The 26,164-nt window shown below is 44.1% G+C and overlaps 1 protein-coding gene across 2 annotated transcripts in view; it reads left to right on the top strand.

The window, feature by feature from the left end:
* KDM5C (lysine demethylase 5C) overlaps window positions 1-26,164 on the top strand; it is a gene marked incomplete at its 5' end in the record, with an annotated part of 2,556,543 nt that overhangs the window by 72,155 nt on the left and 2,458,224 nt on the right. For both annotated transcript variants that reach the window (XM_044060510.1, XM_044060501.1), the window contains 1 exon segment: window positions 10,310-10,433. In XM_044060510.1, coding sequence (XP_043916445.1) covers window positions 10,310-10,433 — 124 coding nt within the window.

Below are 26,164 nucleotides of genomic sequence, written 5' to 3'. Positions count from 1 at the left end.
CTACTGCGCCCAGGGTATTTACAAAGTGCCTAGCTCCACCCATTGCATATTGTAGGCAGAAAAGCATTCAGATTTGCCCGTACGCGGATGACTGCCTGATTCAGGCAGACAGGACTTGCTACTAGAACACCTGGCATTTGTAAAGAGACTTCTAACTTTACTGGGGTACACCATCAACAAAAAGAAGTCAGTCACAGCTGGTACCCAGCCAACAGATTGTGTTCCTGGGAGCAAGCTTGAACACAACTTCCTAGATGGTATTCCTCACTCCAGAGAAACAAATTTATTTGACGAACTACTTCAATGGTACTGGCCACCAAAACCCGACTATCTGCAAGAAAAATACTGCAAGCTCTGGGATTCATGGCTGCTTATATTCTATTAATTCTATATGCAAGACTGCATATGAGGAAACTTCAGTGGTACCTAAAAAGTCTTTGGTGTCAACATTTTCAGGACCTGGAAACAATGATTCCTATTATTCCTTGCTTAAGGACAGAGTTCCTTTGGTGGGCAGAGGCCTGCAACCACAACAAGGGACTCCCTTTTACTCTACCCCCTGCCGCCCAAACCCTAATAACAGATGTATCAGACTATGCTTGGGGGGCTCACATGGCAGGGCAGTATATTCAGGACAAGTGGAACCCAAAGCAAATGCATCTGCATATTAATCAAAAAGAAATGTTAGCTGTACAGAATGCTCTGACAGCCTCCAAAGGCCTTATTCTTCCAGGACAAGTATTGGTAAAGACAGACAACACCACAGTTATATGGTAGATAAGCAGGGGGGAACCTATTCTGAACCACTCTGCAGATTAGCCATGACTCTGTGGAACACAGCCTTGAGCAGCCAAGTGCACCTGCAGGCTCAATTCCTGCCAGGCAAACTAAATTCACTGGCAGACTTAAGCAGAAATCTCACGGACCCACACGAGTGGAAACTGGAACCCAAAATATTTGAGCTTTTGAGGCACAGGTGGGGGACACTAGAGGTGGACCTTTTTGCTTCCCCTCAGAACTATCAATTGAGCAAATATTGCACCAGAACTCCCCACAGCCAAGCTTGGAAAGTGGATGCCCTGTCCTTCACCTGGGAAAACCTCTCTATCTATGCCTTTCCCCCTCTGCCCCTCCTCTCGAAGGTTCTATTAAAGGTCATACAGGACAAGCCAAGAACAATCCTGATTGTACCAGACTGGCCACGCCAGCACTGGTACCCTCTTTTGCGCAGCTTGACAGTGCTGCCACCATGGCACCTGCCTCAGACTCCTTCCCTGCTGTCCCAGCAGGCGGGCCAGATTCTGCACCCTCAGCTACCGACCCTGAACCTACCAGCCTGGCTCATCCACTTAATTCTTCTCTAGCAACTCAGTAAGCCGGTGCTGGATGTCATTCTTGAGGCAAGGGGGCCTAGTATGAGAAAATCCTGTTCGCAAAATTGGAAAAGATACTGCTCCTGGAGCTAGTCTCAGGGAATGGACACAACTCTGCCCAACCTACCTCATATACTAGATTACTTAGCAGAAATGCTCTACAACGGCCTATCCTTCTCTTTAATTAAGATCCATGCCTCTGCCATCTCAGGTCATTAATACTGAGCCACCCATTTTTTCCCATCCTCTGCTCAAACAGTTCCTGAGAGGAGCCAAGAATTTAAGACCCCCTTAAGAAAGCTCTCACTCCTGCCTGGGACCTTAACTTTGTATTGGAAATGCTCATGCTTCCACACTTTGAACCTGCTGCCACAGCTAAGTTAAAATTCCTGTCATGGAAAACAGTTTTTCTTCTAGCCATCACTTCAGCAAGAAGAGTGTCTGAATTGCAGGCCCATATGGTCGTGGAAAACTTCATTATCTTCCATGCGGACAGGGTCTCCCACAGGACTAACCCATCATTTATGCCCAAGGTGGTATCTAGTGTGGCTTTAAACCAATCCATTCATTTGCCTACTTTTTACCCTAATCCTCAGAATAAAGGGGAGCGGATCCTGCACTCCCTGGACGTAGACAGGCAGCGTAGGTTCTAGCTTGACAGGACTAACCCTTTCAGAAAATCTGACCAGCTGCTAGTCAGCTTTGCTACAGAGGCAGAGGGCAAGGCCATTTCAAAGCAAACCATTTCCAAACAGATAGCACACTGCATCCATTTCTGCTACAAGCACCATGGAAAACCTACCCCTCAGGGGATCAGCTCTCATTCCACTAGAGCTGCTTTAACTTCTGCAGCATTTCTCAGGGGAAGTCCCTACCAGGACATCCTGGAAGCTGCAACCTGGAGTTCTGTACACACCTTCACCAAGCATTATCAGTTACCTATTTTTTCTAAATCCAGAGCTGGATTTGCTACAGCAGTCTTACAAGGTCTGCTAGCCAGCCCTAACACTTGTTGACTGTCTCCACCCTTCCTCTGCTTTGGGAATCAATCCAAGTGTGATGAATGCAACAGTGAAACACGAAGAACATAGTACAGTTGTGTACACTTACCATAAATGTAGATGTTAGAGTGTATTCACTGTTGCAGTCCTGGTTTCCCTCCCTCCAGTCCCCTGGCTTTCTGTATCCTTTCTACCCACCCTCTCTATGGCCATCTTTTATGGCATGGGTATTTACTTTTTACTGGTGGTGTTCCACTCCATGTAATAGCTTCCTATTTTGGGGACTCCTGACATCTGGGGCAAGAAAAAGTTTTGTAATTGCGTCTGCTGCATGTTTTATACCCCTGACGTCATGGAAGAGGCTACAGCATCAGACACAGAAATCCCAAGACTCTGGTATTCCGGCTGACTGTGATGACTGCAACAGTGAATACACTTGAGCATCTACATTTATGTTAAGTTTACATAACTGTACTTTATGGTAAGTGTGACACAACTGTACTTTTTGTGTTATGACAGCACATTAAGTAGTTGTTGGAAGTCTACCTTGTGACTTAGTGAGCATTTGTAGTTGACTTTGTAGAAATCCTTTGGTTGGTAGTTGCTTTTGGCTGTACTGTTAACCATGATGTTCATCGTGCATACAGCTACAGTAAGCACAGATGGGTTCTCTGCCGTCAGGCGGGTCCTCGGTCGGCCGAATTCCAAAGTCTAGGTCCGGCGTCGGTTGTTGTCGCTTTCTTTCCTGACGTCAGTGCGACAGGGGTATATAAGACACAGCCGACGCCATTTTCTTCAGTCTTTTTTGCCGCGCGGTGCCCGACGCAGAAGCAGTTCGCAAGTGTCGGTCGGCCAGCTCCTGAATTTACGAAAAATTGGAAACCGAAGTCTTCTTTAAAGCTAAGTACCCCGTTGGGGAAACTTTTCTTGCCTCAGACCGATGTCAGACAAAGTTAACAATTGTATTTCTTGTGGGAAGCAAATACCGCATAAGGATTTCCATTCCCTCTGCATACCTTGTTTAGGCCCAGACCACGACGTCTCGGGCTGTCGCTTTTGCGCTACTTTCAATAAACGCACTATTAGGCGTCTGGCAGAGTTCGCCCAACACTTTTTTGGTAAAGCCTTTGATTATAAAATGTCGTCGGAGACTCCGACTACCGTTTTGTCCAAAAAATGCAAGGACAAGGACCGACACGCAAGGCCCGCGGTCTCCACCGACACCACGCCAAAACCGGCTACACGTTGTCCGGTTCTCAGCGAGACGCCTATGCAGCCCCTGACTACCGACTACACTTCTTTGGCGGTGTCTTCTGTAACCGAGACCGCAGGTACCTCGGCCCATACCCAGACTACAACCACTGAAGCCACTGTGAGTGTTGAGCCTCCTAATGTGGACAGGCCCACTTCCACCCATGGTGTCTTTAGACCGTCATCTTCCTTTTCCATTAAGGCCTTTTCTAAGTCCAAATCAGCCATGCATCCCAAGAGGCCTGTTGCGCAGGGCCCATCTCCAGGCCCCATGCCTAAAAAGCAGATGCTAAAAATGGCTGAGGATTTAATTACTCTTATCAGGGGTTCCCAACCCCCTCCAGACAAAGAGACCCAGAGTGGAGGAAGATTCTCCCTCTTCTGACCAGGGCTCCATTTTTTCAGAACATTCTGATGTAGAGGAGCACTCGTACTCCCCTTTTGAAGATTCTGATGCAGAGCAGTCCATTCCTTCTGTATCTCCTCCAGAGGATTTTTCTTTTGGGGAAACCTTGCACACCTTGAGGGAACACTTCCATTGGGAAGGCCAAGACTTTTCTGATTCCAAGAAAAGACTTAGGGAATTTCTTTTGTTACCTCAACACAGACCTCTGGCGATACCTCCTGTCTTGGACATACTTGATGATGTTTACTCGGAGGCTTGCCTTAATCCGGATTCCCTGCCCTCCTGCCCCAGTCAAGCCTGATAGGTACTACAGCGTTCCTAACTCTCACCAATTTCTTTACAAAAGCCATAATGCTGACCCTGAAACCATTTCTCAAGGCCCCAAGGGAATGAAGGCCTGTACTGCTAAGAATCCACTACTTTCCGAAAGAGAGTCTAGATCCTTAGAAAGGTGGGGAAAAAAGGTATATACCTCGGCCACCCTAGCCATGAGGGCCTTAAATTGTCAGTTCCATATGCTTAAATATCAGCAGTTTCTGTTATCACAATTAAGAAATAAAATGTCTCAACCTGAACAACCAGATTTGAAGGAGTTGCAGGATATGATGCATAGTGCAGAACAAGTGGGTAAACACACCTTACAATGTGGCTATGATGCCTTAAAGGCCTCAAGTAGAGCTGCTGTTACAGGATCAGTCATTCGTAGACATGCCTGGCTTAGGGAACAAATCTTGCCTGATCATGTTAAAGCTAAACTACTAGATGCTCCTTTACAAAAGGATGTACTATTTGGTACTAATGCTGAGGAGATACTACGGAAAATGGAAGAAAAAGCTAAATCTATGCAAACTGTCAAAGCTTTTCTACAGGTTCAACCACCACATTTTAGAAGAAATTGGCCTTCTAAAAACTGGTCCTTTCCAGCCACGGACAAGCCCCAAAGAGGTAGATACAGACGCACAAGGGACGGGGCAGAGGACAATCTCAAGGATCATATAGAGGCAGACAATGGCAAACTCCAGCACCAAGAGGTGGCGAACAACAATACAGAAAACAAACCCAATGACTTCCTCCTTTTCATGCCAAGCAAGTCTCAGCTGGCAGCACCCTTGGGAGGAAAGCTGGCATTATTTACAAGAAATTGGCATATTATCACAACAGACAAATAGATCCTGGACATTATAAACAGAGGCTACAGATTTCATTTTCACACTCTTCCAAAAATGAGAGGCATGCCAAACCTGCCACACAATCAAAGGGCAGAGGCACAAATACAAATTTCAAAGCTCATGGACATGAAAGCTATTCAAGAGGTACCTACTCACGAACAAGGCCAAGGTTTTTATTCCAGACTATTTCTGGTGCCAAGGAAAGGAACCGACTGGAGACCCATTTTGGACTTCTCCATCCTAAACACATTTCTACTCGTACCAAAATTCAAGATGCTCACATTACAGCAGCTTCTTCCCATGCTGGGCAAGGAGTTTTGGCTGGTAACATTGGACCTCAAGGAGGCATACCTGCATGTCCCAATCAGACAAAGCTGCAGAAGATACCTCCGATTTCTTGCAGGTTCAATCCACTATCAATTCTCTGCATTGCCCTTTGGCTTATCTGCTGCACCCAGAGTATTCACGAAATGCCTGGCATCAGTAATTGCCTACTGCAGACTTCAAGGGATACAAATTTACCCTTATTTGGACGACTGCCTGATCCAAGCGCACAGCAAGCACATACTTCTGGAACATTTGGCTTATGTAGCACGGTTATTGAATTCTCTGGGATACACAGTCAACAAAGAGAAATCCAGGCTAACACCATCTCAGAAAATAATTTTCCTGGGTGCCAACGTGGACACAAACACCCAGATGGCCTACCTCATGCCAGAAAAACAGGAGCAACTAACTCAGTACTTCAAAATGCTAGCAAATTGTACCAGGCTCACTGCAAGGAAAATCCTGCAGGCTCTGGGCTTCATGGCATCTTGCATTCTTTTAATCCCATGTGCAAAGTTGCACATGAGGAAACTTCAGTGGTGCCTAAAAAACCTATGGTCTCAACACAGCCACAGTTTGGAAACAATGATACCAATAATCCCATGTTTGCAAAAGGAATTTCTATGGTGGGCCCAAGCATGTCAAACAAACACAGGTCTTCCATTCTGCAAGCCTCAAGCAAATCAAGTCATCACAACAGACGCCTCAGACTACGCCTGGGGGGCGCACATGACAGACAGGTGCATTCAGGGCAAATGGTCCCAAAAGGAAAAGCACCTTCACATCAATCAAAAAGAAATGCTAGCAGTGATAAATGCAATTACAGCTTTCAAGGACCTCCTGCATCCAGGGCAATTATTGATAAGAACAGACAACACCACAGTAATGTGGTACATAAACAAACAAGGAGGAACACATTCATACCCCTTGTGCAGACTAGCCATGTCGCTCTGGAATGGCAAATCAAACTTCAAGCACAGTACTTGCCAGGTTTGGAAAACACGCTGGCAGACAATCTAAGCAGAATTATGACAGACCCACACGAATGGAAGTTGCATCCTCAAGTGTTTACAAAGATAATCCAAGCGTGGGGAAGGCCAGACATAGATCTCATCGCCTCCCACAGGAATCCTCAATTGGAAAAGTTCTGTTCAAGGACCTTTCATCCAAAGGCCTGGAGAGTGGACGCCCTTTCTTTCAGTTGGGCAGCATGGACAGTTTACGCTTTCCCACCTTTGCCTCTTCTGCCCAAGGTACTCTTGAAAGCAAGAGCAGACAGACCGAAGATGATACTGATTGCTCCAGACTGGCAAAGACAACACTGGTACCCACTCCTGAGGAGCCTAACGCATACTCCTCCCTGGTCTCTACCTCTAATGCCTCTTCTACTGACTCATCACAGCTACAGAACTCCACAGTCAGCTGAAAACACTCAATCTCGCTGCATGGAAAATTCCTTAACACCACAACAGTCCCTACTCTCCAAAGAGGTGCAGGATGTCATTTTGGAGGCCAGAAGACCATCTACTAGAAAGGCTTACTCCGCAAAATGGAAACGGTTTTGCTCTTGGAATGAGAAAAAAGGCCAGGATCCTAGAAAACTGAATTTGCCTCCGATATTACAGTACCTAGCTGAGCTGTTGAACAGTGGACTTTCATTTTCCTCCATAAAAATTCATGCCCCAGCCATTTCTGCAGAACTCAACACCGATGCACCCTTATTCTCTCACCCACTCTTAAGACAGTTCCTCAGAGGGGCTAAGAATATAAGACCTTCAAGGAAACAACCAATACCAGCCTGGGATCTTAATTACATTCTAGAAAAATTAACATTGCCTCCTTTTGAACCAGCTGCCTCAGCAGATTTGCAATATTTGTCCCGGAAAACAGCTTTCCTTCTGGCCATTACCTCAGCTCGTAGGGTTTCGGAACTACAAGCCCTCATGGCTGTGCAGCCCTTTCTCATCTTCCATCAGGACAGGGTTTCCCTTTGAACCAGTCCGTCATTTATGCCTAAAGTGGTATCCAGGGTAGCTTTAAATCAAGCCATACACTTACCTACCTTTTACCCCAATCCTCAAAATAAAGGGGAAAGACTGCTACACTCCTTAGACATCCATAGACAGCTACGTTATTATTTGGACAGAACAAAGCCTTTCAGGAAATCAGAACAACTTTGTGTCCTATGCTGTAGGAGCTCAAGGGAAGCCAGTTACCAAACAGACAATTTCAAAATGGATAGGCCACTGCATACGGTTTTGTTACTCCTTTCATGGAAAATCTGTCCCTTCAGGCATCAGATCCCACTCCACCAGGGCCACAGCTACCTCTACAGCCTTCCTCAGAGGAGTTCCTAGCAAAGATATTTTGGAGGCAGCCACTTGGAGTTCTGTGCACACCTTCACCAAACACTACCACCTGCCTTTATACTCCAAAACTAGAGCAGGCTTTGCCACTGCTGTGTTGCAGGGCATTCTGGCTCATCCCAGTTCCACCTAGTGTCTACCACCCTGTGCGTAGCTTTGGGATTCTACCCATCTGTGATTACTGCAGCTGTATGCACGATGAACATAGTACAGTTTTGTACCTACCATAAATGTAGCTGTTCGAGTGCTAATACAGCTGCAGTGCAGGTTACCCTCCCTCCTTCCCCTCTTGGTAAAGGCCTAGGGGCTAACCCCTCCTCATACAACCTGACTGGGTTATCCTTCTATGGTATATTTGCTTGCAACTACTGTTTTTTGATTATATTGCATTGCATGAATATATATATATATATATATATATATATATATATATATATGTATTGCCTTCCTTCTGGGGGCACCTGACATCTGGGGCAAGAAAGACTGAAGAAAATGGCGTCGGCTGTGTCTTATATACCCCTGTCGCACTGACGTCAGGAAAGAAAGTGACAACAACCGACGCCGGACCTAGACTTTGGAATTCGGCCGACCGAGGACCCGCCTGACGGCAGAGAACCCATCTGTGATTACTGCAGCTGTATTAGCACTCGAACATCTACATTTATGGTAGGTACAAAACTGTACTTCAGTCCATCAGTCCACACTGGTTATGTAAATTCATATTTAGAATTTTTGTAGTCTGCTAACCATTTATTTCACTTTGTCCATTCTCCATCATCAGAGTGATAGTGGTTGCATAGCAACTGCCTTCCAAGTAACCATGTGGATTTTTTTTCTGTTTTCTAGTTTTAGCCCCCCTTCCCAAATTTGCTGATATGTAAGCTTGTAGGGATACAGGAACCTTATTTGCTTTCCCATGTGAATATGCCCTTTTCTGCACACTTCTGTTCAGGATTACCACACAGATGCAACTTGATAGAGCCAAGCTCACGTTTCTAGTCCGTAGATTGCATATTGTGTACCTCTGTTTCCTGTAGCTGCAAGAATTGCAGCTAGTTGGGCCACCTCCCATCACCCGGTTTGTGTGAGCCAGTGCCAGCTGGTCACTCGACGTCTTTTCTAATATACTCTTTCACCACCCAAGTTGCTAGTGGATTCAGGGTAGACTGGGTTACAGTCAGAACTTTGTTCTTGTGGCTTCAGAGCAGACATTCCAAGTTTAAACTTCTAGATATTTTTGTTTTCTTTGCCATAAAAATGGGATGCTCTCTCAGTAATCCACTTCATAGAAGGTCACTACAGAATTGTGGTGCTTCACTTGGTGGGCAGCTAGGAATGTTCTCTGACAACCATCTTGAAGGGACTCCCAGGAGAATTAGTGATGGCATAACTGAAATGATGTTCATCCTTCGAGTTCCTGTTAGAAGTATGAAAGTCCAAAATTGAACGTCTGTATATGCAAAAATGACATTCATTGATGTGTTTTTTGTGAGATCACGGTACAGTGAAGATTGGGAAATTTGCCCTTTTCTCACTGTAGTACAATCTCCGAATTGGTATATATAATTAGTGGGGGGTTTAGGGGGCTGTGCCTCCCACAATAAGGGGTTCGAAGTTGACCATTTTTGCTGTTTGCAGTGTTCGATTATATGAAATTTCATTCATATAATATAGACCCCATCCTTCTTGCTCTTTGGTGTGGCCCTTGTTGCTAAAAGAGTGTAGGTTATTTACAGTTTACTATTTCTACATCTTGGTATAGTAGCTCCGTTTTCCTGTTTAGTACTCTTGCTTGACTGCGTGCAGCTTCTAATATATTCATTACAAATCTATTTGTCTTAACTTCATTTCCTCCTTGTATATCCCTGATAACCTGTGCCCATTTTGTGAAAGGTTGCAAGTCTTTTGTCTTAAGTACAGTAAGAACTGTCAGTCTTGTAAATTTATCCAGGCTTGACTGCTAGCCAAGCTAGGTAATATTGGAAGAGCTTAAATTACCTCCTTGAACAGTTAATTCAGTAAGACATCAGTTGTTTCATCCGCTGTTAGCTGCCAATCTGTCTGCATGGTAATATTCCAGCAGTTGGTGGAGGAGTTAGGACCAGAAAAACTGAAAAGCCCTCATGATTGCATGGATGAGAGCTGTGGTGATTAGTTACCAGCTTAGTGAAATATGAAGTGTTCATATCCTTGTATAAGCATCTCATGTTTGTTTCAGTTGAGCATGTCACTTGGGGTTTAGGTAATTTTTTTTATGACTGAAAACAAAATGCTGTAGCATGACTTTCTGAACTATTTCTTCTGATAGGTACTCCCACATTGTGCCTGTCCTGTTAACAAAATATGAGGAATATGACACTTATAAAAGCTTTTGTACTGTTAGTAATGATATAAATTGTTTTCTTTGTTCCCCTAGCCTGAGCCCTCAGAAGAAGATATTGAAAAGAATCCAGAACTCAGAAAACTGCAAATTTATGGAGCCGGTCCAAAAATGATGGGTCTTGGATTAGTAGCAAAAGATCGGAACTTACGGAGGAGAGGTGGGTGAGAGCTTTGAGTGTTCTTTATAGGACTGTACCTCGGCAGTGGATAAAGCAGTCTTCATTAAGTGATGGTGCTGGACTAGGCTGGAGGTGAAAGATAACTGGAAGTTCAGTTAATTGTATAGAAAATATTTTGAGGTGTAGAAACACTTACTGATAAGTTAATTTAATTTTGTAGGTAGGCTGACTGTCTCTTCAGCCACGACCTAGGCAAGAAGTTTAAGAACTGTACATAAAATAAACAAATGACATAACTCTTAAAAAAATATAATTGACTAGATGATCGAATGACAAGTATTGAAAAGTAATAGCAACTGAAGTGTTTAACAGTGAAAACTAATAAGCTGTTCAAACTGACTGCATTTGTTAAAAATACAAGTACAGCAAAAAGATAAAGAAAAGGATTTCAGCATTGCTATAGATGTAGATTTAAACATTGTACTTGTATAGTCTCAGAAATGTTTTATTTGTTGAGGTTGTACAAACATTGTTGACATTCTCAGAAAGAGAAAGTGATGGTCTCTGAAGCATGTAAATTCACATGTGGAGGTGAAGCTTTCGTTCATTTCTAACTTCTGAAAGGTGTTGAATTTTGGCTTACAGGAGTGACCTTACTGAAGGGTTATTCACCAATAGTAAGACCAAATTAAGGCCTCATAAGTGCTCCTCAGTCCTGGCTTCTAAGTGAGTAACTGTTGAGCCATAAGGTGAGACCAGTGGTTGTGTTAATGTCACAGTTAATCATCCCCTGGGAGTGTAATCTGACACGTTTTGTAGCAGAGTGCCACACTGTCACACACTGTCTGTAGGAGCTGAATAACTGGTTAGTTAATATTACCTTTTATTTGATATAAGGAGGTACATCTTTGTTAAGATGGTGTGTGCAGCTCACCATCTGAAACTTTCCCTGGTTCCTTGATCCTCTTATTTTATGTGCAGTACTTTAGATCTGTTTCCCTGTGTCACCACAGAAGCATCATTGAAATTGTCTCAGGTTATGCTTTCTTGTTTAAGATTTTCTAGAAAAAACCCACTCCCCATTGTTTAGTTCTTTATTTTGACTTTCCTGTGCATTCATCTACATTCATATCTTCCCAGGGCCTCTGGCATTTTTTCGTACCTTGCATTTTGCTCTTGACTGCTTTGTGCTCTGCTGATTTTCTGGTATTTATAAACAGGAACGCTTTCCAGAAATGCACATGTGGTCATAAAACACACTGCCTCAAGCCAAGTATTCCCTGTACAATGCTGTTAAGGTAAAGAATATTTTTAGGCAGGTTGTGACATTTCTAACACTTTTAAAAACCAGTACTGTTTAAAAAAAATTGTAACTGTGTACAATTGAGAAAGGTCTTGCTCCTGCTGCCAGTAGAGCCTTCATCTCCATCAGTGATTCAGTGTTGACTCCAAAAGAGCTGTCATCTTGACCAGTGATTTATTGTCGACTCCCTTAACATTCAAGGCCAAGCTAGTAGCTGTGTAAGACGAATCTCCTAGACATAAAATGAACAAGAAACACAAATCAGATAATGTTAAACCTTCCTCTGTAGACTCACAACCAAAGAAGTCTGGATTGGAAGAAAAATGGCCCACTACTGAGTTTACCTGTTAGTTATTTCCAAGTTGCCAGTCAGTTTTTCATGAAAAGCCTCGTATTAAACTAGTTAGAACTGAAAGTTTACATTTCTTTCTGATAGTGGAATCTACAGTAATGTACGTTGCTTACCATCATTACCTAGGTGTTTCAATTGATGCATACCTATGACAGAATTTGAACGTGAAAAGTTGAGAGGCGCAATTCTGCAAGTCAAGCTGAAAATGTCTGACACTTAACCCTTTGGTTTTAGGCTGGATATACACACCTTGTCAGTTCCAACTGTTTTGTTAAATCTTGGTTTTCCTTACCAGCCAGTGTATTAGAACCACTTCTACGGAGACTGGAGTTGAATGTCCAGACACTGATAACAATAGATCTGATGTTGTCAACCTTCACCCATTCCCTGACAGTGGGCTCGGTTCCGAGCCTCTTTACTTTAGCTTGCACTCTCCAAGCTCTCAAGCCAGGCTCTACCCATAATGCTCCTGTCAGAAATAACCTCAGATCTCGTTTGCCGATTTGCAGACCAGACGTGTTCATTCATTCTCTCGAATCTTGGCTTAGTTTTTTGTGAGTAGTTATTCATTTTTACATTTCCTTCTTCCATATTTCCCTTTATAATTCTTTGTACTTTTACCCACCCCTCCCTTTCTTATAGAAGCTAATTTTCTGTTTGTCCTTCTACTATTGGTAAACTGTCCCGTGCCATTGTTGGTACTCCCTGTACTCCTTTTAAATACCTTTGAAGGTATTCATCGTTGTTGATCTTCATTCCATTTATCACTGATGGGTTCAGTTCCGAGCCCTCTGAACCGAGTCGGCCTTGTATCAAAGTTCGTGCCAGCCAAAAACTCTCGAGCTAAGATTTTACCCATAATCCCCTTCTCCCTGTTACCCCAGATCTCATTTGCCATGTTGGAAAAAGCAATAGACAGGAACGGCAGAGCTGAGTGGTAAACTGCTGTTTATTAAATAAACAGCAGTTTACCACTCAGCTCTGCCTTTCCTGTCTGTCATTTTTTCATTTGCTATGTTGCCGTAAAGCTGTGTTCAAGCCAGCTTTCAGCTAAGTCTGTCATTTTTTTTTGGAATATTCAGAAATTTTGATATTGTTATCCCTAAATAGTTTAATTTGTTTCTATCTGCTTGCAGTAGCCCTCAGTTGGCCTGATTATAAGTCTTGGGTCCTGCGTCGATTGCGGTCTCATCTTCCATGACATCAGGTAGTCAGGGGTATAAAGCATGCAACCGACACCATGCTGTGCGGTGCCTGAAGCAGAAGCAGTTTGCAAGTGCCGGTCGGCCGACTCCTGAAATTTTTGTTTTCGAGTTTCAGATCCAAAGTCTTCAGCTAAGCTAAGTACCCCATTGGGGATCCTTTTTCTTGCTCTAAACCGATGTCAGTACAAGTTAATAATTGTATTTCTTGTGGAAAGCAAGTACCTCATAAAGATTTTCATTCGTACTGCATTCCTTGCTTAGGCCCAGACCGCGACGTCCCTCGCTGTTGGTTTTGTGCCTTATTCAAACCTCGTACTATTCGTCTGTTCATTTAAGCATCCAAATATTTTGGTACTCTGTTCAATTATCCAGAAATGGCTTCGGTAAGCCACTCGACTAGCGACATTCCAAAAAAAGCAAAGATAAAGCCATAGGCAGACCGCATAGGTCCAAAGCTGCTGACGAAGCTTCTCCTAAGCTAGTTGCCAGTTTGCCAGTACTCAGTGAGGCGCTTTCGCAACCCCTTATACGCACTACTTCAGATTTGCAGGCCTCTACTGAGACCCATTCGGAGTCCGGTATGCCGCGAGATGCTTCGACCGTGGAACCTGCGGATGTCTCTACCTGGGATGGGTCCGGAGCTGCTGTTCTGGCACCGGCTTCTGAGAGTGTATTCAGGCCTACTGACTTGCATATTAAACCAATGCCATCTTCTTTTTCAAGGCCTAAAACTCGATCCATGCCTAGTAAACCGATGCCCAGACCACATGGTCAGGCCCATATCCCTAAAAAACAAATAAGAATGGCTGAAGACCTTATTACTCTAATCAGGGGAAGCCACTCTTCCCCCTCTACGAGAGACCTAGGACTGATTTTCCTTCTGATCAGGATTCTGAAATTTCTGTTTTCTCTGATGACCAGGATTTGCCCTGATCTACCTATGAGAATTCTGATGCAGAGGACTCCATTCCCTCTGCTTCCCCTCCAGAGTATTTGGCTTTTGGTGAAACCTTGCATACACTTAGGGAGCATTTCCACTGGGAAATCCAGGGTTACTCTAGACTCCAAAAAGAGGCTTAGGGAATTCTTACTCCTGCCTCAACACAGGCCTTTAGCTATCCCTCCTGTAGTGGACATTGTAGATGATGCCTTCTCGGAATCTAGCCTGGCTCCTGACACTTTACCTCCTGCTCTCAGAAAACCTGACAGGTATTACAGGGTACCTGACTCTCACAAGTTCCTTTTTAAAAATCCTTCTGCAGATCCTGAGACCATGTCACAGGGACCCCAAGGGCATTAAGGCTACTACTGCCAAAAATCCTACCCCCTCTGATAGAGATTCCAGGGTGCTGGATAGTTGGGGTAAGAAGGTATACACTTCTGCAACTTTGGCCATTAGGGCTTTAAACTGCCAGTTTCATATGTTAAAATATCAGCAGCATATTATTGGACTGCTTAAACAGAAAATGATGTTGATTCCTGACTGTGCTGAAAATAAAGAATTACAGGATTTAATGCATTCTGCTGAACAAGTTGGAAAACATACTTTGCAGTGTGGTTTTGATTCATTAGAGGCATCTTGCAGGGCTGCTGTCACTGGGTCTGTACCACTGGGTCTGTACTTAGAAGGTATGTTTGGCTTAAGGAGCAATCTTTGCCAGATCATGTTAAAGCTAAATTACTGGATGATCCCTTAAACCAAGACCGCCTTTTTGGCAACAAAGCAGTAGTAATACTTAAAAAGGTGGAGGAAAAAGCTAAAATCTATGCAAACTGTGAAAGATTTCCTGCAAGTACAGCCTCCCAGATTTAGTAGGCATTGGCCCTGTAAGAATTGATTCTTTCCTGCCTCTTCCAGGCCTTCTCAGTCCAAACCCAGAACCAGCAGAACACCCAGGCTTCAGTCCCAAGGTGCTCACAGGCCTAAGCAGTGGGAGGGCTCCCACTTGCAAAGTAGGGAGTAGTAAGACTCCCCCCTATGGTAAACTGTCTCAATGACTTAACTTTAAATCTTCCAAGCCCTGCTCAACTGACTGTTCCTTTAGGGGGAAAGATTGCGGATTGCCCTGCATGGAAAAAATTGGAAACTCATTACCCAGGACAAATGGGTTTTAAGTATAGTTTCCTAAGGATACAGATTCCACTTCCAATCCTTACCAACCCCAAACGGTTGGCCAGACCTACCCCCCAAATCAGTGGGCAGAGGCTCAAAAGCAAGTTCTCTCTCTTTTAAGCATCATGGCTATTCAACCTGTCCCAGAAGAAGAATGGGGGGCAGAGTTTCTACTCAAGACTTTTCCTGGTACCCAGAAAAGACCATTCCTGGCATCCTGTCCTGGACCTGTCTATCCTAAACACTTTTTTGGTAATCCCAAAATTCAAGATGCTAACTCTTCATCAGCTGCTTCCCATGCTAGGCATAGATGCCTGGTTGGCAACACTGGATTTAAAGGAAGCCTACCTGCACATCCCAATAAAGGGAATCTTGCAGAAGATACCTATGCTTCAGAGCAGGCTACATGCACTATCAGATGTTCTTCGTGTTTCACTGTTGCAGTCATTACATTTGGGTTATCCTGCTGGCAGGTTGCCCACAGTCGGCCTGAATTCCAATGTCTTGGGTCCTGTGTCGGTTGCTGTTGCCTTTTCCCTGACATCAGGTCGTCAGGGGTATAAAAGATGCAGCCGATGCCATTTTATTTAGTTTTTCTTGCCCCAGACGTCAGGTGCCCCCAAAAAAGTAGGCTAAAAATATGTAAATAAAACATACATGTACTAAAATAAGCTTTACCTTCATCTATAAGCAGGTACACCACCTAAGTTGCCTAGATTAGAGAAGTAAAGATAAGTTCCAGTAAAAATAAGGGGAATGGTGGGTGGGTAACCTGGACTGCAACAGTGAATACACTTGAACATCTACATTTATGGTAAGTGTACACAACTGTACTATTTTCTTTGTGTTTCACTGTTGGAATCATTACATTTGGGTTGAGTCCCAAAGCTATGGTTGGGGGTCTGGAGCTAAACAGAACTGCAGTGGCAAAGCCTTCCCTGGATTTAGAGTAAAGAGGCAGATTGTAATGTTTTGTAAAGGTATGCACTGAACTCCAAGTAGCAGCCTCCAAAATGTCCTTGGTTGGTACTTCCCTGAGAAAGGCTGCAGAAGTGGCTGCAGCTGTGGCTGAATGTGGCCTAATGCCCTTAGGCACTGGTTTTCTATGCTGTGAGTAGCAGAAATGAATGCAATGACCTATCCACTTTGAAATAGTCTGCTTGGAGATGGCCTTTCCTTGTGATGCTGTGGCATATGCCACTAGTAATTGCTGTCTCTTTCTGAAAACTTTAATTTTGTCCAAATAGAGTCTAAGTTGTTTGTGTACGTCCAAAGAATGCAGAATTTTCTCCCCCTTGTTCTGTGGATTTGGATAAAAGGTTGGCAAATGAATTGTTTGGTTAAGGGCTACACTGGATACCACCTTAGGCATAAATGGATGCCCTGTCGTTCACCTGGAAAAAACGGTCAGTTTGTCTTTCCCCCACTGCCTCTCCTCTCCCAAGTTTCTACTAAAGATCAAACAGGAAAAAACAAGGAAAATACGGATTGCACCAGACTGGCCATGCCAACACTGGGTACCCCCTCTTGCACAGTGTCACTGCTGGAACCTTGGCACCTGCTTCAGACCCCTTCCCTGCTGTCCCAACAGGAGGGCCAGATTCTGCACCCACAGCTTCAAACCCTGAACCTGGCAGCCTGCCTAATTACCTGATCTCTCCGTTACCATCCCTCAGTAAGCAAGTGATGGATGTCATTCTGGAGGCAAAGAAGGCCTATTACTAGAAAATCCTATTCTGAAAAATGGAAAATATTCTGTTCCTAGAGCCAAACTCGGGGGATGGGCACAGCAGAGCCCAATTTACCTCAGATTCTTCAATACTTAACTGAGATGCTTCACAAGGGCCTTTCCTTTTCCTCCATCAAAATTCATGCCTCAGCCATTTCAGCTCATTACAATACAGAACCACCCCTCTTCTTTCATCCACTGCTGAAGCAATTCCTCAGAGGGGCCAAAATCTTATGACCACCCAAGAGAGCCCGTACTCCAGCCTGGGACCTTAACTTTGTATTGGAAAAGCTCACTCTACTCCCCTTTGAGCCAGCTGCAAATGCAGAGTTGAAATTCCTTTCTTGGAAAACAGCCTTCCTTCTAGCCATCACTTCAGCAAGAAGGGTGCCTAAATTACAGGCCCTCATGGCAGTGGTGCCTTTCATCATCTTTCATGCAGACAGGGTGTCCTTCAGGACCAATCCCTCCATGCCCAAGGTGGTATCCAGTGTGGCCCTTAATCAGGCCATTCATTTGCCAACCTTCTTTTCTAATCCACAGAACAAAGGGGAACAAATACTGCACTCCTTGGATGTGCACAGAGAACTTAGATTTTACTTGGACAGGACTAAACCTCTCAGGAAATCTGAACAGCTGCTGGTTGCATTTGCTGCAGGGGCAGAGGGGAAGGCCATTTCAAAACAAACCATTTCTAAGTGGACAGGCTATTGCATTCGTTTCTGCTATAAGCACCATCGAAAACCACAGGGGATAAGACCACATTCAACCAGTGCTGCATCTACCTCTACAGCCTTTCTCAGATGTGTCCCTACCAGAGACATCCTAGAAGCTGCTACCTGGAGTTCTGTATGTACCCTAACCAAGCATTACCATTTGCTATTTTTTTCTAAATCCAGAGCTGGCTTTGCCACTGCAGTCTTGCAGGGCCTTATAGCTGTTCCTAATGCTATTATCTCCTCCCATCCTTCGCTTTGGGAATCTACCCAAATGTGATGACTCCAACAGTGAAACACGAAGACATAGTACAGTTGTGTACACTTACATAAATGTAGATGATAGTGTATTCACTGTTGCATTCCTGGTTACCCTCCCTCCAGCCCCCTGACTTCTATTGACTATACCTCTTTTCTTGTTTACTATGCTTAAAGCTTTTTGGTGTATTTGCTTTTTTGTTGGAGGTGTAACCTTGTATATAATTGCTTCCCATTCTGGGGGCACCTGACATCTGGGGCAAGAAAAACTGATGTAATGACATCGACTGCATGCTTTATACCCCTGACTACCTGACTTCATGGAAGATGACAGCAGCCGACGCAGGACCCAAGACTTGGATAATCAGGCCGACTGAGGGCTACTGCAAGCAGATAACCCAAATGTGATGACTGCAACAGTGAATACACTAGAACATCTACATTTATGGTAGGTGTACACAACTGTACTTTGTCTTACCGTAACGGTCCATCTGTGTTGTCAGTCTTCACCAATCCTTGACATCCCCATCCACTGTCACCCTTCCTGAGACTTAGTAGACCAAAGTTAGCCCTTGACTAGTTTACCTGTAAGGAGACTCTCTTGCCCTCGTTTAACTTGATTATCATGTATCCATGACCTTTCACGTCTATCTGCCACTCGTTGGCAAACTCGATCTGAGGTAATTTCAGAGAGGAGTATTATGGGTAGAGCCTAGCTCGGGAGTTTGGAGAGTGCAAGCTAAAGTAAACAGCCATCTTTATTCCGAGGCTCGGAACCAAACCCACTGTCAAGGATTGGTGAAGATCGACAACACAGATGGAACGCTATGGAAGATGTAACTTTTTTTTATCAACACAGTTGTTCTGAAAGAGGTTGGCTTTGGGAATGTTACCATTAATGTTGGATCCACAGTCAGTGGCTTTGCCATTCCCATTGTCAGAGGCAAGGCTACAAGGAATGAACTTTGTCAAGGTATTGTTGATGTTGATCTCAGTGGGCCCCTGACCTTGAACACTATGCTATTTTCAGTATCTGCACTGTTCATGCAGACTAATCTTCAGGGGTGCCAGCTTGTCTACCTTTTAATTCACCTGAACAGAGGTGGTCAGGAATCTCCTGCAGGTTCATTCTGAGGTATCCAGTTCGGTTTCTTTTTTTTTCCACAGGCTTGTAACCCCCAGGGACCATTAAGAAATATTCATGCAAGAGGAAATGCATAGATTGTCCTCCAGAGTCTGCCATTCTTGATACCGAAGCTGAAGAGGGCATAGATTCTGCAATCGCTCTGTGATGTCAGATTTGGTGAAGTACTTGAGAGGTAGATGGCCACAGACCCAGTAGCTTGTCTGAAAATGTCCTGCAAGGTGCTTCCCAGAGTGCCCCCCCCAGTATTCTTCTTGGGTGTAGAATCTCCCATAGACAGGATGATTTGACTTGTATTGAAGTCCTCATGGGAAAACCTTGATGTATTCAGCTGTATTGGCACAGAGCAAGGCAACCTTGACTCTGACCCAGGCAACTCGAGACTTGGCTACCAGCTTGAGCAACTGTTGGTGGTGGGATGAAGAAGGGTGTACTCACCCTCATACAGGGCAAAAGTTTGATGGGTTCCAAGATGCCTTGATGCTTTTGGAGAAGAGGCAGCAAATCCGGCAGCAGTCTTGGGGCTTGTGGTAGTGTCACTAAGCCACAAGTGCAGTAGCCTTTATTATGATTGTGTGGCAGCATTCACTCGCATGAGGCAAGTGCAATGGCCTCTACAGTTATGCGGGTTGTATGTTTGCTATGTACTGGAGATGAGGTTAAGGCAGTCTTAATGGATTTAGCTGATATTTTTCTCCATCTGACCATTGTAAGTGGAGTAAAGTAAAAGTACTGAGGAAAACTTTGGGGAAAACAGTTTAAAAATCACAGTTACTAGTTTTTAAGTGCACATTTTCTAAGCAATTCTATGAACATACTTAGTTTCATACTAATTAACACATCTTAAAAAATGTTGATTAATTTTAGATGTAGTGGACTTAGTGGAAAAAGGGATGAGTATGTGAAAAGTTAACAGAACAGTTTACAACAAAACTGTACATGAACTTGGAAGGAAGACTCATCCTTTTTAACCCTTATTCCTTATGGTCACATCATGGAATATGTTATACTAATGAAGTAATTGTATTCAGAGCTAAAAGTAGAAATGTTTTTCTCTATGTTTTATTGTTTTGTGATCTAAAATTCTCAATTCTAGACAATGGCGCTTCTGGTAGGTGCAATCAGTTCAGCAGACTATTTTAGAGGATATGAAATTCTATATACAAATTAGGAAGAAATGTAAATGTTGACATTGAGTATTTTGTGTTTTTTTCAGTTAATTTCTTCACTCTTCAATTTTAGGAGAGCGTGTGGTTACAGGAGAGTTGAGGTGCAGGAAGGTTTGAAAGACATTAAGTTTTAATTCATTTACTGTTCCCTTGCCCAGCTAGTTGTAGCAAGCAGTGTTGTCATCTGAAAGTATATCAGTTTGGAAGAGGTAATTTATTTACCTGTATTTAAACTGGTTGTTTGCTGCAGGGACAAAGTATGCTAAGATGGAGAAAAAAATCTCCATATTTAATTGTAGTCATTTTATCTCATGCTAACAAAAAATGCAAGTACTGAATGAGCGGGCTCCCTCCAAGTTCAGTTATTTATTTACTTGCACTTTGTTGTGAGAAGAAAAAAAAAACTAATGGAGAGCAGTTATCTTAGACTTAGTGTATATAAGTCACTAGTTTTGCACATTATACGCAATGAATGTTATGAGTTTCAGAATGTAAAACTGTTACTTGTGTAGAGAATAGTTCATCTTGCTGGATCAGTAACAAACCTAAAGGCAGCGAATATAATTTTGATTATTATCACTGAGGCTGCAAGGGCTGGAATGTTCTGTTGAGCTTGAAGTTAGTGTCCATTTTTATTTCTCCTTTTGCACTAAACATCATTTTTAATGGAATGCTTGAAAGTTTGTAGTCTAAATGACATTTTCAGTTACCATTAAGAACAGTTTAGTTAACTGCGTAAATGCAAAGATGTTCTTCGTGTTTCACTGTTGCAGTCATTACATTTGGGTTAATCTGCCTGCAGTAGCACTCAGCCAGCCTGAATTTCAAAGTCTTGGGTCCTGCGTCGGATGCTGTCTCTTCCATGACGTCAGGTCGTCAAGGGTATAAAGCATGCAGCCGACGCCATTACATCAGTCTTTCTTGCCGCGCGGTGCCTGAAGCAGAAGCAAGTTTGCAAGTGCCGGTCGGCTGACTCTTGAAATTTTCTTTTTCGAGTTTCAGAACCGAAGTCTTCAAAAAAGCTAAGTACCCCATTGGGGATCCTTTTTCTTGCTCTAAACCGATGTCAGTAAAAGTTAATTGTATTACCTGTGGAAAGCAAATACCTCATAAAGGTTTTCATTCATACTGCATTCCTTGCTTAGGCCCAGACCACGACATCCCTCGTTGTCGGTTTTGTGCCTTATTCAATCTTCAAACTGTTCGTCATCTGTTCATTTTTGTATCAAACTATTTTGTTACTCTGTTTAATTATCCAGAAATGGCTTTGGTGAGCCATCCGACTACCGACATTCTGAAAAAATGTAAAGACAGAGACAGACCGCATGGGTCCAAAGCTGACTATGACACTTCCGTTAAGCTAGTCGCCAGTTTGCCGGTCCTCAGTGAGGTGCTTTCACAACCCCTGATACCTGCTACTTCAGATTCGCAGGCCCCTGCTGAGACCCATTCGGAGTCCAGTATGCCGCGAGATGCTTCTTCGACCATGGAACCTGAGGATGTCTCTACCTTGGACGGATCCGGAGCCGCTGTGCAGGCACCGGCTTCTGAGGGTGTATTTAGGCCTACTGACTTGCATTTCAAACCAACGCCATCTTCTTCTTCAAGGCCTAAAACTCGACCAGCGCCTAGAAAACCAACGTCCAAACCACATAGTCAGGCCCATATGCCTAAACAAATAAGAATGGCTGAAGACCTTATTAGGGGAAGCCAGCCTTCACTCTCTAAGACCTAGAACTGATTTTCCTTCTGATTCTTCTGATCAGGATTCTGAAATGTCTGTCTGTTCTGATTACCAGGATTTGGCCTCATCTACCTATGAGGATTCTCATGCAGAGGACTCCATTCCATCTCCTTCCCCTCCAGAAGATTTTTCTTTTGGTGAAACCTTGCACACGCTTAGGGAGCATTTCCACTGCGAAAGCAAGGATTACTCTGATTCCAAAAAGAGGCTTAGAGAATTCTTACTCCTACCTCAACACAGACCTTTAGCTATCCGTCCTGGACATTATAGATGATGCCTTCTTGGAATCCAGTCTGGCCCCAGACACTTTACCTTCAGCTCCCAGGAAACCTGACCGGTATTAGAGTACCTGACTCTCACAAGTTCCTCTTCAAGAATCCTACTGCGGACCCATAGACCATTTCCCAGGGACCTAAAGGCATTAAGGCTACTACTGCCAAAAAACCCTACCCCCTCTGATAGAGATTCCAGGGCCTTGGACAGATGGGGTAAGAAGGTATACACTTCTGCTACTTTGGCCATTAGGGCCTTAAACTGCCAGTTTCATATGTTAAAGTATCAGCAGCATATTATGGGACTAAAACAGAAAATGATGTTGATTCCTGACTGTGCTGAAAATAAAGAATTACAGTATTTAATGCATTCTGCTGAACAAGTTGGTAACCATACTTTGCAATGTGGTTTTGACGCTTTAGAAGCATATTGCAGGGCTGCTATCACTGGGCCTGTGTTTAGAAGGTATGCTTGGCTTAAGGAGCAAAATTTGCCAGATCATGTTAAAGCTAAATTACTGGATGCTCCCTTAAACCAAGACCGCCTGTTTGGCAGCAAAGCAGAAGTCCTTAAAAAGATGGAGAAAAAAGCTAAATCTATGCAAACTGTTAAAGATTTCCTGCATGTACAGCCCCCCAGATTTAGTAGGCATTGGCCTTCTAAGAATTGGTCCTTTCCTGTCTCTTCCAGGCCTTTTCAGTCCAAACCCAGGAACAGCAGACCACATAGGCTGCAGTTTCAAGGTACTCACAGGCCTAAGCAATGGGGGCTCCCATTTCTAAAGCTGGAAGTAGTAAGACACTCCCCTACGGAAAACTGTCACAATGATTTAACCTTAAACCTTCCAAGCCCTGCTCAACTGCCTGCTCCCTTAGTGGGAAAGATCGTCCTGCATGCAGAAAACTGGGAATGCATTACCCAGGACAAATGGGTTTTAAATATAGTTTCCCAAGGATGCAGATTCCACTTCACACCTTACCAACCCCGAACGGTTGGCCAGACCTACCCCCAAATCAGTGGGCAGAGGCTTAACAGCAGTTTCTCTCTCTTCTAAGTATCAGGGCTATTCAACCTTTCCCAGCAGAAGAAAGGGGACAAGGTTTTTACTCAAGACTTTTCCTGGTACCCAGAAAAGACAGCTCCTGGCATCCTATCTTGGACTTTTCTCTATTCTAAACACCTTTTTGGTAATTCCAAAATTCGAGATGCTAACACTTCATCATCTGCTTCCTATGCTAGGCAAAGATGCCTGGTTGGCAACCTTAGACTTAAAGGAAGCTTAACTGCACATTCCAATAAGGGAATCTTGCAGGAAATACCTATGCTTCAGAGCAGGCTACATGCACTATCAGTTCTCTGCACTTCCCTTTGGCTTATCTACTGCGCCCAGGGTATTCACAAAGTGCCTAGCTCCAGCCATTGCATTTTGCAGGCAAAGAAATATTCAAATATACCCACACCTGAACGAGTGTCTAATTCAGGCAGAAAGCCAGGACATGCTGCTAAATCATCTGGCATTTGTAAAGAAACGTCTAACCAAACTGGGAGACACCATAAACGAAAAGAAATCTCATCTAGTACCCTGCCAACAAATTGTATTCCTGGGAGCAAGCTTGAACACAATTTCCCAGATGGCCTACCTCACGCCATAGAAACAAGTTTGACAGCCTACTTCAAACTACTGGCCACAAAGACCCAGCTGTCTGCAAGGAAAATCCTGCAAGCCCTGGGGTTCATGACCTCTTGCATTCTACTAATTCCATATGCAAGACTGCATATGAGGAAACTACAATGGTATCTAAAAAGCCTATTGTGTCGACATTCTTAGGACCTGGAATCAATTATTCCTATCATTCACTGTATAAAGACAGAGTTCCTTTGGTGGCCAGAGGCCTGCTACCACAACATGGAACTGCCATTCACTCTACCCCCTGCCGCACAAACCCTACAACAGACTCATCAGACTATGCATGGAGGGCTCACTTGACAGGGCAGTGCATTCCGGGAAATGGAACCAGAGTCAGATGCACCTGCATATAAGTCAGAAAGAAACGTTAGCTGTACAGAAATCCCTGACAGCGGACAACATTATTTCAGGACAATTATTGGTAAAGACAGACACCACTGTTGTGGTACATAAACATGCAGGGGGGGGGAACCCACTCTTATCCTCTCTGCAGACTAGCCATAGCTCTGGAACACCGCCTTGATCTACCAAATGCACCTACAAGCTCAGTTCCTGCTAGGCAAGCTAAATTTACTGGCAGATGACCTAAGCAGAAATCTCATGGACCCACACGAGTGGAAACTGCAACTAAAGATATTCAACATTTTGAAAAACAAATGGGGGAACCCAGAGATAGACCTGTTTGCCTCCCCTCAGAACTACCAGTTGGACAAATTCTGCACAAGGACTTCTCACAATCAAGCTTGGAAAGTGGATGCCCTGTCTTTCACCTGGGAAAGCCTCTGTCTATGCCTTTCCCCTCTGCCTCTCCTCTCGAAAGTTCTGGTAAAGATCAAACAGGACAAACCAAGGACAATACTGATTGCACCAGACTGGCCACGCAAGCACTGGTACCCCCTCTTGCGCAGTATATCACTGCTGGAACCATGGCACCTGCCTCAGACCCCTTCCCTGATGTCCCAGCTGGAGGGCCAGATTCGACACCCCCAGATTCAAACCCTGAACCTTGCAGCCTGCGTAATTCCCTGAGCTCTCCAATAGCATCCCTCAATAAGCAGGTGCTAGATGTCATTCTGGAGACAAGGAGGCCTAGTACTAGAAAATCCTATGCTGAAAAGTGGAAAAGATGCTGTTCCTGGAGCCAGACTCGGGGGATGGGCACAACAGTGCCCAGCTTACCGCATATTCTTCAGTACTTAACAGAGATGCTCCACAAGGGCCTTTCCTTCTCAGTTAAAATTCATGCCTCAGCCATTTCAGCATATTATAATACTGAGCCACCCCTCTTCTCTCACCCCCTGCTAAAACAATTCCTCAGAAGGGCCAAAAATTTAAGACCACCCAGGAGAGCCCCTACTCCAGCCTGGGACCTTAACTTTGCATTGGAAAAGCTCACTCTACCTCCTTTTGAGCCAGCTGCAACTGCAGAGTTGAAATTCCTTTCTCTGAAAGCAGCCTTCCTTCAGCAAGAAGATTGTCTGAATTACAGGCCCTCATGGCAGTGGAGCCTTTCATCATCTTCTATGCTGACAGGGTGTCCCTCAGGACCAATCCTTCCTTTATGCCCAAGGTGGTATCCAGTGTGGCCCTTAATCAGTCCATTCATTTGCCAACCTTTTTTCCTAATCCACAGAACAAAGGAGAACGAATACTGCACTCTTTGGACATGCACAGACAACTTAGATTTTATTTGGACAGGACTAAGCCTGTCAGAAAATCTGAACAGCTGCTTAGTTGCCTTTGCTGCAGGGGCAGAGAGGAAGGCCATTTCAAAGCAAACCATTTCTAAGTGGATAGGCCATTGTATTAATTTCTGCTATAAGCACCATGGAAAACCTACTCCACAGGGCATAAGATCACATTCCACCAGGGCTGCATCTACCTCTACAGCCTTTCTCAGAGGTGTCCCTACCAGGAACATCCTAGAAGCTGCTACTTGGAGCTCTGTACATACCTTCACCAAGCATTACCACTTGTCTATTTTTTCTAAATCCAGAGCTTGTTTTGCCACTGCAGTCTTGCAGGGCTTTATAGCTGGCCCTTATGCTTTCTAACTTCCTCCTCCCTTCCTTAGCTT

This window comes from Protopterus annectens, chromosome 1.part0 (genome assembly GCF_019279795.1).
Source record: "Protopterus annectens isolate FY-2018-M chromosome 1.part0, PAN1.0, whole genome shotgun sequence".
Lineage (NCBI taxonomy): Eukaryota > Metazoa > Chordata > Ceratodontiformes > Protopteridae > Protopterus > Protopterus annectens.
The sequence above is the reverse complement of the archived record's forward strand: the minus strand, read 5'-3'. Positions and strand labels throughout refer to the sequence as shown.